The sequence below is a fragment of the Conger conger genome, chromosome 3 (assembly GCF_963514075.1).
Source record: "Conger conger chromosome 3, fConCon1.1, whole genome shotgun sequence".
NCBI classification, from domain to species: Eukaryota; Metazoa; Chordata; class Actinopteri; order Anguilliformes; family Congridae; genus Conger; species Conger conger.
In genome coordinates this window covers 71,854,011-71,868,142 of record NC_083762.1, presented here as the reverse complement: position 1 = coordinate 71,868,142, position 14,132 = coordinate 71,854,011, and the positions used below count along the sequence as shown (strand labels likewise).

Sequence of the window (14,132 nt, the reverse complement as noted above, 5' to 3'; positions counted from 1 at the left end):
CAATATACGATGTAATGTATGATATACTGTAATTCAAATTTGTCATAATTGGTGCAATTTGGAGGCTCTTCAGTGCTCTATGTACTAAAACAGGCAGTGTGGCATGGAAAATGGAACGGAATGCTCTGTGTCTGTATGTGTAGACTCATGAAACAATAAACAAATATAAATCACCCCAAAAATGATTTGTGTGCACGAAGCCAGGAGATATGGTGCCCACCCCCAGGCAACCCTTGGACCCCCCTTGGCTACCCCAGTAAAAAAAAATCCTAGAACCGCCCCTGACGGCTTGGAACATGTGGGATGTGTGTCTATATCTAAAAAAATCACGAATGAGTTCAGAAAGTTTCAACAGAACACCGAACTGTAAGGAAAGCATTTTATTTGATGATTATTTCACAGAGCCATGTACAAAACCATAAAGAATGTTTTCTGAGGACCAAATCTGAAAGGTCAACCATTGCTCAAAATTCAATAATAATAGAAATCATTTCTTATTAAAGAGAGGTTTTGGTTTGTGTTATTTAATCATATTTAATGCATCCTATACAGATACAGGCACATATATTTCACGGTACTGAAATAGCCAATGTTCGATATTTCACTGTTCAGAGTATAGAATTAAATTAATTGAATAAACAATAGTGACGCTCCCTTAAAAATCATGACAATGATCCTTCAATCATGCTGTAGCAAGACAGCAGTAACAGAAATAAGATCCTAGGAATGGCTTAGCCCTTGTGAATGTCTCAAGTGGCTCATAATGGCCATTCTGCCCCATTAACATAACCTGTAGTGTTTGGATCTATCAAACACTCCCACAACATGTCAATAACATTTACACTACAAAATGGATGTGTTGTGTGTATAATGGTAATTCATCATACTTTTTGTATGACTACATTTGTGTTATTTTCAACATACGTTTTCTGTCAATGTTACTACTTTTGCGAAGGGAGACTATTTTTTAAACACAGACCATAACACAAAATGTATTGTCCTTAACTAGTCATGGAGGTAAAAAAAAACAAAAAAAGCCACGTTATGCGTTGTTTTGAACACATCTGTTTTGAGAGTGTATGTCATTTATGCCACTTTGTTTAGGGTGCCTTACTCCCTTAGCGTTTACTGATCCCAGGTCAGCGGACAACAAGCCGTGGCTCTGCGTGGTCCGCTGAGCACTGATCGGGGGTCGGCTGAGGGTTGAAGCGAGAGGAATGGGATGGCTCTAGATTATTTGGCCCTGGCGTTGATGAGTGTGATTGGCTGGAGGCGAGTCTCCATCTCCCGGGCCATCTGACACCAGGAGCAGGGCCCGCAGAAGAAACTGTACACACAGTCATCACAGATGTTCCCCTGTCACCAAAAAAACAAAATGAGAGTTCAGGGTTCAGAGTTCAGAGTTCACTGAAACGATCTGACACCAGGAACAGGGCGCGCAGAAGAAACTGTACACACAGTCATCACAGATGTTCCTCTGTCACCAAAAAACTAAAAAAAGAATGAACTGTAAACCATGACCAAGAGCTGAACACACATACAATCGCTGAACACAAGTACACCCACTTATTCATGCGGTGCCTCCGGGTGGCTGTGTTTGTCCCTACCGTGATGCCGTAGCGGTGGCGCATGGACACCCTCATCGCCAGTGTGATGGGTGGAATGAGACCGAAGGCGTCCAGGATTGGCAGACAGAGACACTCCCCGTAGTCCGACGCCGTCTTGCAGGCGAAGCACGGGAAGCACCAGAATGCAAAGCAGCCTAAGAGAATTCAACAAACAAATCAGGATGGAGAAAGTGCACGCACACATACACAAACACATATTTACGAAAGCATGCACACACATACACGCGCACACATACACGTACACATACACACACACACACATACACGCACACATGCACACACACACAAACATACACACACATACACGCACACATACGCAAATGCATGACAACACATGCACACACACATAAACGCACACACACACACTAATGCACAAAAGCACACACACACGCACATACACACATATACACAACACATACACACACACACAGATGCACAAAAGCTACAGGTAGAGCTAAAGGTACAGTGGAGGTACAGTTTTGTACAACATGGTTTTTGGGTAGAAATAAGAACCTTTTGCAAACAAAAAAAGGTACAAATACATTTTTAATGCAATGGCAAGGGATACAGTTTTACCTTTTTTCTGAGTGCACAGACATACACACACACATATACACACAAATATACACACATGCATAAACATATACAACAACAACTCACCCACACACTCTGAATACACACACACACACACACACACACACACAAACAAAACAACATCACACCTACACGCTTGGAATACACCAAATCACACACACTCACACATGCGCATGACAACGGTAAAGCACCCATATGCATAGACGTACATAGACACACACTCAGAGGCACACAAGCTCAAACACTTACAGTGAGCTGGATCTCTCCCACAATCGCAGATGCCAGAGCTCCACTGAGTGGAGTCAGTGGCCACCACAAAGGGCCGCGGCTGTTGGACAACCATCTTTGCCGTCATGGTAACTGGAAGTCTAGATACAGGCAGACAGGGGTGTTTTAATTACTCTCCGTAATCCGGGTGGAAAAAAAGAATGAACAGTTTATAGAATTAAATCAAATTCCACATGGACACAGCCATGACAGGGTAGCCTGTAGCCTAGTGGCTAAGGTACATGACTGGGGCCCGGAGGGTTGGTAGTTCAAGCCCCAGCATAGCCACAATAAGATCCGTTAACTCCCTTAACCTCACATTGCTTAGTCTAGTCAACTGTAAAAGAGTCGGCAAAATAACTAATGTAATGTCATGAGGCACAAACCATCACAATCTAAATACATTGTTGATATCACAGTTCATTCTTTCTTGTCTGTCACACAGAATAATAAAAATTTGCTCTTGCAACTCAAAGGCTGTCAGTTCAAATGCAACAGGCTGCCATTCTTGAGAAAAGTACTTCACCCGAATTACATCCAGCTGGATTACATCCAACCTGAATTACATCCAACCTGAATTAAATGGTAAATGGTTGGCTTTTATATAGAGTCTTTATCCAAAGTGCTGTATAATTGATGCTTCTCATTCACCCATTCATGCACACACTCACACACCAACAGCGATTGGCTGCCATGCAAGGCACCAACGAGCTCATCAGGAGCATTTGGGGGTTAGGTGTCTTGCTCAGGGACACTTCAACACACCCAGGGCGGGATCGAACCAACAACCCTCCAACTGCCAGACAACTACTCTTACAGCCTGAGCCAATGTCATCCCCAACCTGAATTACATACCCAGCAGCTGTATAAAAGGATTGTATGTAAAAAGATCACAAGTTACTCTGGAGATATCTGCTAAATGCCATGCGGTATACTGACACTTGGTTCTACAAGTAGGTTTCCATAGGTTGTGCATAGTGATAGTGGAGAAGTTTGATTGTATAGAAACCATGTCATTAACGATGCAGGTAATGTGGTCTTGCCCAAGGTGAAATAACCATACGTCTTGTGTAGTATGATATGTATGGGGTCCAGAGGTCTGCAGTCACAATGAAAATCTGGGATTTTTTTTCTTCATGTAATTCTGGAATAATATTTTGTGTACCAATAATACACCTCATCACACGTTCCTATCTCCACTTCTGTGACACGGTGCTATTGGAGAACATCCTGCTATTATGGTACCACTAAGTACACACAAAAAATAAAGTTGATTTTGTCTTTGTTCCCTCATAATTGTACTGAAGTCTAGTGCACAGCAACAACAGAGAATTTGTAAAATGGAGCATTTTTGTGGAGAAACTGTACTGTGTCAGTGCTATAGAGCTGTCAAAACAATTTGGAATGTCTGCCAAATATGTTCCTCAGACACCCTGTGTTCTGACAGAGCGCAGGTGATGTCTTACCTGTGTGGTGTCGTCCCAACACATGGATGTCTGTCTCCTGAAGTGGAGCTGGGCAGGAAGTGGTCGTCTTTATCAGGAGTCGGGAGGGAAAGGTTTTAAGACAGTAGGCCGTCTTAGAAAGGACCTCAAACCATCTGGTCCAGCAGGTTCTAAATACCATTAAAATACCTTTGCTGTGACAAATAGAGACAATGCTTGAGTGAAAATAATACATGAATCCATAACAAAGTGAGGGTTTATGGTTTAAGTTGTCTGCACAAATATTTTTTAATGCTTTTAAATAAGTTTTTTGTTTTTCTGTTAATAGTTATTTGTTTTTCTGCATTTTAATAGTGGGTCACCCTTTATGACTATATGCATAGATACATGTTTATTAGGAAGGAAATGTAACTGTGAGCAAAATCAGAACCAGTTTTCTCTGTACAACCATCGACCAAAGTGGCAGCTAAAACACCATATGCAAGTTAAACGCCATAAAATTACAAACCTTAGACTGATTTATTTTGTTTATTTTGTGATGTTTGTATTCTGTCCTTGGGTGACATTCAAGGCTGTGTCCACCTGGCATGATACTGTATAATTTACAGCTAACTTCACCTGACCCAGGAGAGAGATGGATAATGTGGATATCAAATTTGCTAACTGCATAGTACCACATGTGTCGGCTAGCTTTTAAAACATAAAATATTTACATGAAATAAAGTGACCCAAAGCACAAGACAGGTGCCCATCTCAATGTTCTCCCTCAATCTGGTTTGAAATACAGGACCACCTCTGCTTAAAATAAATTGAGCAAGTAAAATATGTTACTGAGAAAATATATTCAGAGGGACTTGTGTTGCACAACAAAGCTGTCTCCATAACTAACACTAACGAGTCTACACACACAGTCAAAGACCAAGTGGCCATTTTGTTTGGCATAAATTGAAATGAGACCAAGGCTGTGACCTCAAATAGAATATTTCAAAACATAAATTAGGCAGGTAGTTTCCGACCTCAAATCTTTGTGAGTACTTTGTGAGTCCAAAGCCATAACATTATGTGTACATACTATTGCTAGTGTGCGTGCGAAATACCATCAACCAATGGAATTTCAGCACCTATCTCGTGCCACCGGCCAATGGAATTTGAATGCACAGTATATCTAGTGCAATCAACTAATGGAATTTGAGTTCATATCTAATACCACTGGATCATAAGCCCTGCAAACAGCATCATCCCCTGCCCTCACTCTAGCCCCACCCAGGGCCTGATATGCAGGCAGACGTGCAGTTTCAGGCAGGAATGCTGGGGGGGGGGGGGGGCGTCTCCCTTCTGAATGGAGAGCCAACCTTGATTGGCTGCATTCCACCTGAACGCCGCTGACGGAATGGTGAAACGCAATCCCAGCAGCACCGGAGGCAACAGATGCTAATCTGCCATGTTGCCATTAGAGATCAAACCTGTGACATTGTTATTGTATCTGGGTATATAATATGGGTAGAAGAGAAAATATATATAGAGAAAATTATTAAACATCTTTTTCGTCTTCTTCCATTTCTAATCTAATATAATATAATAATAATAATAATAATAATAATAATAATAATAATAATAATAATAATAATACTAAGAAGAAAATATTATTATAATTATTATAATTGGTATTACTACACATAGTATCTATAGGACTATACTAGTCTATAGGACTAGTAAGTGATATTCCAGAAAAAGGCTTGGTAGCATGGTAACATTGGTCTGATTTCTGTTTCAGTTGGTCTGATTTCTGTTTCAGTTGGTCTGATTTTAACAGCCATATGCAGAAAACGGTGAATGTCATACAATGACAACAGCAGCATCTCCGGACGGATTCTGCAGTTCATGATCCTCAGACGCATCACCTGAGCACAAAACTACAAGTGAAAATACGTGCAGACAGAAATAAACACTTAATTATACATTAATTATATAGTAATTATACTCTAAGGACCTTGATCACTGCAGTAATTGCACTGTAACAACCTTGTCCACACCTCCAGCGACCAGAGAGGAGATTTGACACCCTGATACCTTAGTCTAGTGGTTAAGGTACATGACTGGGACCCGTAAGGTTGGTTGTGAAGCCCTGGTATAACCATGACAAGATCCATGCAGCTGTTGGGAGTTTAAGAAGACCACGGTGAGAATCTCAAGCCATCAGCTTCCAAACCCACTGAACCTGTCACTCCTGGGATATGGCCAAACCTCCTTTTGCCAGCATCTCTTTGCTGCATCCACCCCTGTCTCGCTGTCCTCCTTCTACCCCTGCCTCTGCATTCCTCTTCCACCTTCATCACTCCCGGGCCGGCCTCATTCCCCGATATCCACCTATCTGCATTCCCTGGCACGGGGACCATTGCCTCGGCCCTGATATCTACAGTCTACTTAATCTTGTTTTCAGCTTTCGGCGGACAAATGACGTGCAAAGTACACAAAGATGACGTTCAAGCAGGACATATGATGTTTTTATTAGAAAAGTAAAAAAAAAAAAAGAAGAAGAAGAAGAAAATCCTTCATGCGAGGTTTAACAGCAGATATCAGCTTCCAGGTATAATTTTGTAAGGGGACACTCAGGTACGGTGGAATGAAGGTGTGGGGTCTTGGGCAGGTCAGGGCTGGTGGGTGGCAAGGTGTGGGGGGTGGCAGGGGGTCTTGGGCAGGTCAGGGCTGGTGGGTGGCAAGGTGTGGGGGGTGGCAGGGGGTCTTGGGCAGGTCAGGGCTGGTGGGTGGCAAGGTGTGGGGGGTGGCGGGGGGTCTTGGGCAGGTCAGGGCTGGTGGGTGCCGGGGTGTGTGTGAGGGATGGGCGGTGGAGGGGACTGGGCAGAACGCAGTTGAAGCCGTCTCCTGAAGCTTACGGGAGGACTGCACGCCTCTTCATCTCGCGAGATATCTGACACCAGGACAGGGCATAGCAACAGCAGCCATAGAAACAGTCGCTCCAGACATTGCCCTGGTGCAGAAAAACAAGGGATTAAAAGCTTAACCTTAAACTTATAACATGTAACACAATACAGCACAACACAACACAGCTCTACAAAATATATTGTCAAACAACATACAGCCAGCAACATAACAACATGACCTACCTCCATCAGGGCTGTGACCTTTTCACGGACAAGTGCTCAAAGTGTGAATAGGGCACACCAACCCAGAATACATTTTTCAACACCCCTTGATGAAAATGAATTAATAACAATTAATGAGAGCAACAGCAATAATGCAAATGTTTAGTTTTTTCTTTTTTCTTTTAAATCAAATCAGTGGGGCACATCGGGCCCCCGGAATCCCAGCAGACAGTAGCCCTGTTTTACTATTTCTCTATCTGTTGTTTGTGCAAAAGTATCTATTTTACAACTTTTTATGCCCCGTCTGGAGGCTGAGGGCACATATTCTCCTTCATAGTCTCCATGTCCATGTAAAACTACCCATTCTATTAGAATACTTTACATTACATTATTGGCATTTGGCAGACGCTCTTATCCAGAGCGACGTACAACAAAGTGCATACCCATAACCAGGGATAAGTTCGCTGAAAGACCCTAGAGGGAAGCAATTAGATTACTTTAGATTACATGAGAAGAAAATCTATTCTAATCTATTCTATAAGCAGGAAACACTATACTGCATAGAATTCAAGTTAAAACAACCCCCCTTTGTGGCTTGCGCAAGTTAAATGGCAGTTCTCCGAAATATACAAAAAGAAAGACTCTTGTTTCAATACAGAAGTGAAGACAGGACAAGCATGCCATTGTTATACTGGAAATACCCTGCTGAAAATGAGCAGTTCTTTTACCCTCCAGCCCAGCTGAAATGTATGTCCTTTGGCATGATGATATGAACCCTGGCGTGACCAACTTGAAGATTGAGCTGGCCCAGCAGGGTTGAAACACACAGCAGGAAATGCAATGCCTCCAGAGTCTCAAAACATTTCCTGCAGCTGCTGACGACAATTGCCGCAGCCAGATGTTAAAAGCTTATGCAGCTGTGGGCTACTGAATCTCTCACCTGCACTGTCATAGCCTGCACAGGTAATCTGCTGCTGGTGGTTGCTTCTGTAATTCCTTACCGAATCTGATAGTCAAGTCGCAGTGTACAATGAACAGACAGGATCTGGCAAGTAGCTTCCTGGTGCGAGTGGCTTCATGTTCACTACTGGGGGTAGTGCAACACAGTGCACTACAGAGTTGAGGGTACTCACCACATTGTCAAAGAAATAATAAATAATTTATCCAAAGTGACTTACATTTAATTAGACTAAGCAGGGGACAATCCCCCTTGGAGCAATGCGGGGTTAAGGTCCTTGCTTAAAGTCCCAACAACTGCATGGATCTTGTCACGGTTATACCAGGGCTTCACAACCAACCTTACGGGTCCCAGTCATGTACCTTAACCACTAGGCTAAGGTATCAGGGTGTCAAATCTCCTCTCTGGTCGCTGGAGGTGTGGACAAGGTTGTTACAGTGCAATTACTGCAGTGATCAAGGTCGTTAGAGTATAATTACTGCTGTGAAGCAAGGTTGTTAGAGCTTAATTGGAACTGTGAACCAGGTTGTTACAGCTTATGGTCCAAGCAGCGCTGCGATCCAGGTCACTGTAGCCTAATTAGAATGGTGATCATGATTGTTAAAGCTTAATCACAGCTGTGATTCAAGTAATTAGAGATTACTTGGAGTTGTGATAGCAGTCATTATAGCTTAATTAAAGTTGTGACCCTGGAGTTTAATGAGAACCACAACTGAAGTTTTAATTCAGGGTGTAATTGAAGGTAATACGCACAGTAGCTTCCTTGTAAATTCAGTTTCTCAGTCTGCCCTCATCACCAGTCTTGATAAGTGTCCCAAAGTACCTGAATTCACCATAACTATGCAACCGGCCGTCTTCGTTACACCCCCTGTGACCCAACAGCGTTTTGACGTGACTCTCCTTGCCCCGAAGATGTTTATCTTTGTCGTTATCTCGCTCATTTCCTCGTGCGTGCGATTCTTGGCAGGTGTCACTGTGCTCATTTCAGAAATGCGCTGATAAAAACCGGCTGACGTGTCGGCAGGTCCCACTCCAGTCCCAACCATTCTGATATCTCCCTGCTCCTTTGTCGGCATCTTTAGCACTTTCCACGGTCGTGCAGGGGCAGGGCTCTGCCACGGAGCTGTGTTCACAGGGCTCCCAGGCCTGCAGACGAGGTATCTGCAGATGAAACGGCCTGATACCGCGCAGGCCAGCCAGTAGGCGATGGCGGTAAGTGTAGGCTGGATGGCACTGACTGGATGCTGGGACCTGTGGAGGCGTCTCCTGATTTCAGTGCGTTTCGTACCCAGAACTTCCACGGAATGTACTATTACTAATGGTATTTATGGGCATTAAGAACATTAGGAACCATACTCAAGGGTATCACGGGAGGGCCCATCTGGGAGGCGCTCTTGGTTGCTTCTTCTGTTTCGTGCTTCACACAGGTCCTCTTTTCTCTTCCTCTTTTAGGAGATGCCTCATGAGTGTTTCATGTTTTTTATATCGTGCTCTTCCTTTTTTTTTTTATCCTGGCACAGCTATTGATTTCAAGAAGGAACAAAAAAACATAATGCTTTTGTATCCTGCTCGGTGCATGTCAAAGCTCACATGCAATCTGAGATTTTCTCTCTGAATGAGTGAGAATATCAAGTACCGCTTCCTCTTTCACACATCATCCGTCTTCAAACGGTCGATTCGACATGCTTTAACAGGCACAGTTTTTCCCGCGGGGGGGGACCTACATCCCGGACGTTCCCGCGGGCTGTGGAGCGCCGCGGTGCGTGCGGAGCGTACCTTAATGCCGTATCGCCGGCGTATCGTGGCCCGCATGGCCAGCGATGCAGACGGGACGCAGCCCACGCAGTCCAGCAGGGGAAGACAGGGACACGACCCCACTGCATGTGTGGTCTTACACACAAACACTGGGAGGCACCAGAGAGCAAAACAGCCTGGGGGGGGGGGGGGGGAGAGAGAGAGAGAGAGGGGGGGGGGAGTGAGAGAGAGAGGGGGAGAGAGAGGAGGGGAAAGAGAGAGGGAGGAGAGGGGGAGGGAGAGAGAGGTGGAGGAGAGGGGGAGAGAGATAGGAGGGGAAAGAGAGAGGGGGGAAAGAGGGGGAGAGAGAGGGCGGGAGAGGGGAGAGAGAGAGGGGGTGTGAGGGAGGGTGAGAAAGAAAGGGGCGGGTAGAGAGAGAGGGCAAGAGGAAATTAATAGCCAGGCACATACACACAGACACACACACTCAGCCATACACACACAGGCATAAACACACACACACACACACACACACACACACAAAGATATGATTCAAAGGCAAACCGACACAAAAATGCACACTCAAGCGAAAACATATGGAAAAAAACAGAAAGAGACAGACAGACAGACTGACGGGAAAGGCGCAGGTCAACTAAAACAGACAAGGCAAATATGCTGACATAGATCTGAGCTGTAGATAAAAGCACGGGTCCTATTTCACAAACTGAAATAGGACCCAGGTAGGTAGGGTCAAAGACAGAAACACACAAACTCGATTCAGGGCCACGGACTCACAATCGCTCATGTCGCTGCAGCAGTCACACAGTCCGGTACTCCACTGCCCCGGTTCCGTGGCCCTCCCTGGCTGGGACCGGACCACAAGTGGCTCCTGCAAGTCCAGATCTCTCTCCATCCCTACTAAAGACCAGAGAGAGACCACCTCGTGTCTAACCCGCAGTCGAAGATACGTCTCCTAACCCCTGTTTAAGACGCATATTTTAATCTGTCCTCTCTACTGCATCGCTGCACTGTGTATGTGTTTTGCTTTCTATGCATACCGTGTATTTAACTTTTGTTAAGTAGCCTAGAGCTCTGGAAAAGCGCTCTAATAAAACAGCATTTATTATCATTATTATAAATTCTGATTTAGCCAGTTGTACCACAAGGCTCTGTGCTTGGACAACATTTTTTGGTCACATGCTCCACCTTTAACTCCAAATATATTTGTACATCAAAGTACATTAGTAATAACAATGAAGTTACGATTCACAAGAAATAAGAATGAACTAGTTGTTCTAATGCATTCGATCACTGCTGGCAATTGAAAGCAATGGAGTTCTGGTACACTTACTTGAAAAAATATTACAAAACACCTACTATTAAAACGGTTAGGAGGCTATATCACCAAGTAAGAAAACACAGCAAGGAAGTAACGATGCTAGTGAAGCAGACGGAAAAGATTTATTATTTTCTCACAATCATGGCAAATATCAGTGGAGCTCACTGACGAGGGGGGTCCTACCTGTGCGGAGGTGAATCTGGAATCGGGTCCCGGGTGGTCGGGTAAGGGGAATAGCTATCCTGCTGTCCCAACAGGAGATGGACCGGACTGAGGGAGATGGAGTCGTCACACCACGGGTCTGGTCAAAAAACAGGCCGGTCGCGTTTCTTAGCTCACTGCTGCATCTTGTTTAGTATAAACAGCTTTTCCCCCCGAGGTTGACACGGATGGCCTCAGTTCCCATGAAGGACGTTGGGAGCATGGTGATGGCCCGCAGATAATGCGGCCCGTTCCAGATTCTTTATGATATGTCGCCAGTGTCGGTCGCTAATTACCTCTGGATATCAATTTCCTTCGCCGACAGATTAAAATCAATGCATCAGACCAGGACCCGCGGATGAGCAAATGAGAACTTGGTCAACGTTCCCCAGGGTAACCTTCAAGCCTTCCTGACTCCCAAGCTGTGAAGATGAAACTTTTCGTTCTGGAGAAACTGGTGTGGTTTGTCAGGAAAGCATTGGGAAAGATCAACATTGGACCAAGGCCATGGCTGGAAGGCAAATAACCCTGATCAGGTAAAGAAGAAAGACAACGTCCTCCCCCCATCACTCCTCTGTGTAGACAGTAAACACTGTCACCCTGATGAAATGTGAAATGACCATGGGTTGAGGATCAGGGTAGATGAAGGTGTGGGGGGAACCATTTTTAACCGTCCCATCATGGTATTTCGGATAATTGACGTAATAATATTAATATGATTAAAATAGAAGAGCTGCATGTTTGAATCTGCCATCCTTCAAATTAACACACATTAACAACAGGACATGAATAAAGCACACGACGTCTGTAATCATAAGAAATTAGGTTTTTATTGAAAGATATTTGGATTATACACATATTGCAAAATGTGTGACATGATAATCTCATTTGCACACAAGGCATGGCATCTGAAAGCCCTATGGAAAGTTGACGTTGCAGGTATAAACATCATTGTAGCATCGCTGTAATAAACCTAAGGACACCCCACTATGCCTCCTCAAGCCTTTTATACACTCTGAGCACTTTATTAGGTAAACCGGTTTACCAGCTTGTTAATGTAAATATTTAATCAGCCAGTCATGTGGCAGCAACTAAATGCATAGAAGCATACAGACATGCCAAATGTCAGAATGGGGAAGGAATGTAATTTAAGTGACTTTGACCGTGGAATGATTGCTCTTGACTGCACCCAGACAGGGTGTTTGAGTATCTCAGAAAATGCTGATCTCCTGGGATTTTCACACACAACAGTCGCTATAGTGTGCAGAGAATGGCGCGAAAAACAAAAAAGATCTAGTGAGCAGCAGTTCTGCGGGCAAAAACACGTTGTTAATGAGAGAGGTCAGAGGAGAAGGGCCAGACTGACAGGAGCTGACAGGAAAGTGACAGTAATGCAAATAACCACACAATACAGTTGCATGCAGAAGAACATCTCTGAACACACAACTTAAGTAGATAGGCTACAGCAGCAGAAGTCCAATAAGTAAAAAAAAAAGAAAAGAAAAGTTAATAAATACCTAATAAAGTGCTCAGTGAGTGTATATTCACCAGCCAATCATTCAATACTGTAGCAGAAGCCATTTCATAACTAGGCACATAACTGCACACTGCTGCACAAGCTGTTTAATCACAAGTCACAATCGCAAGCTCGGTGTCGGTGAAGCATCACTTGCATATTTTTCCACATCATTTCCCTGTGTGGTGCATTCTGGGTTACAGGAGGGACAATACTTTCTTTTACAGTTGCGAGTCCCGCATAAGGTGTTCTACATTACATTACATTATTTGCATTTGTATCCAGAGCGACGTACAGTTGATTAGACTAAGCAGGAGACAATCCTCCCCTGGAGCAATGCAGGGTTAAGGGCCTTGCTCAAGGGCCTAACGGCTGTGCGGATCTTATTGTGGCTATCTTGCGTGTCCCAGTCATTTACCTTAACCACTACTCTACAGCCGCCCTGTGGGATATCGCAACAAAAGGATATCCCATTCTTACAATGCTGCCAGACTGTGAGGGGAAAGTGAGTTAATTGGTCAGAATGGAATTGAAAAAAGAATAAATGAAGACAGCGATGTGTTGAAGAACGAAAGCACTCCTCCAAACGCACGAGACACAGCTGAACCCTCGCTGAGCACAGCTCTTCAAGCCAGAGTGAGGGGGATGGAAAAATCTCCGTACATCTTCTTGCAGGTCTTTCGAAGATTCAGATCCATCCTTCGCTCTGTGCATACACAGACAGACAGACAGACAGACAGACACATCAGTGGCAGCCTCTCCAGGGCACCCTCCCATCTACACTGAGCATGTGCAGTACTTTGCCTTAGCAGTACCCACTCTGTCCACCGGGTGTGCTAACATACCAAAGCGGTGCTTCTTGCACAGGCATTTCAAAATATCCATTTTCTGTTTGTGGGTCCGTGGCAAGGCCGCCCTCTGACAGGCCACTCTCATGTTGGGCAAAACTGTGTGGAGAGGGAGAGAGACAGAGGGAGAGAGAGAGGGAGGGAGAGGGAGAGAGAGAGAGGGAAGCAGAGAGAGGGAGGGAGAAAGAGAGAGAGGGAAGCAGAGAGAGGGAGGGAGAAAGAGAGAGAGGGAAGGGAGGGAGGGAGAGAGGGAGAGAGAGACCGAGGGAAGAAGAGAGAGGGAAGGGAGGGAGAGAGGGAGAGGGAGAGGGAGAGGGAGAGAGACCGAGGGAAGAAGAGAGAGGGAGGGAGAGAGACCGAGGGAAGAAGAGAGAGGGAGGGAGAAAGACAGAGAAAGGGAAGGGAGGGAGTGATGGAGAGAGAGAGAGGAAAGGAGAGAGCGGGAGGGAGAAAGAGAGTGGGGAAGGGAGGGAGAGAGGGATAGGGAGCGAACAAGAG

The 14,132-nt window shown here is 44.7% G+C and overlaps 2 protein-coding genes across 3 annotated transcripts; both read right to left on the bottom strand.

Moving 5' to 3' along the window:
• Window positions 1-365: 365 nt before the first annotated feature.
• On the bottom strand, window positions 366-4,108 carry LOC133123105 (cornifelin homolog A-like). Its single transcript, XM_061233390.1, has 4 exons — window positions 3,956-4,108; window positions 2,472-2,590; window positions 1,608-1,762; window positions 366-1,356 (listed from the first exon to the last, which is right to left on the bottom strand). Exons 2-4 carry the CDS (start codon window positions 2,575-2,577, stop codon window positions 1,234-1,236), a joined length of 384 nt encoding a protein of 127 aa, XP_061089374.1. The 5' UTR covers window positions 2,578-2,590; window positions 3,956-4,108; the 3' UTR covers window positions 366-1,233.
• Window positions 4,109-6,711: 2,603 nt separating this feature from the next.
• LOC133123106 (placenta-specific gene 8 protein-like) lies at window positions 6,712-11,765 on the bottom strand. 2 transcript variants are annotated; one of them, XM_061233393.1, is made up of 4 exons: window positions 11,253-11,765; window positions 10,526-10,645; window positions 9,773-9,927; window positions 6,712-6,923 (listed from the first exon to the last, which is right to left on the bottom strand). In XM_061233393.1, the coding sequence occupies exons 2-4, from the start codon at window positions 10,641-10,643 to the stop codon at window positions 6,825-6,827; spliced, it is 372 nt and encodes a 123-aa protein (XP_061089377.1). In that variant the 5' UTR covers window positions 10,644-10,645; window positions 11,253-11,765; the 3' UTR covers window positions 6,712-6,824. The 2 variants fall into 2 exon arrangements, with proteins under 2 accessions (XP_061089377.1, XP_061089376.1); XM_061233392.1 differs by having other exon boundaries at window positions 10,526-10,648; window positions 11,253-11,762.
• Between the last annotated feature and the right edge of the window lie 2,367 nt (window positions 11,766-14,132).

Coding starts and splice junctions, on each gene's coding strand:
- LOC133123105 (XM_061233390.1), bottom strand. CDS start 2,577: ATGACGGCAAAGATGGTTGTCCAACAGCCGCGGCCCTTTGTGGTGGCC. Junction 1,763..2,471: donor TGGGAGAGATCCAGCTCACT/GTAAGTGTTTGA, acceptor GAATTCTCTTAG/GCTGCTTTGCATTCTGGTGC. Junction 1,357..1,607: donor GCCACCGCTACGGCATCACG/GTAGGGACAAAC, acceptor TTTTGGTGACAG/GGGAACATCTGTGATGACTG.
- LOC133123106 (XM_061233393.1), bottom strand. CDS start 10,643: ATGGAGAGAGATCTGGACTTGCAGGAGCCACTTGTGGTCCGGTCCCAG. Junction 9,928..10,525: donor CTGCAGCGACATGAGCGATT/GTGAGTCCGTGG, acceptor CCCCCCCCCCAG/GCTGTTTTGCTCTCTGGTGC. Junction 6,924..9,772: donor GCCGGCGATACGGCATTAAG/GTACGCTCCGCA, acceptor TTTCTGCACCAG/GGCAATGTCTGGAGCGACTG.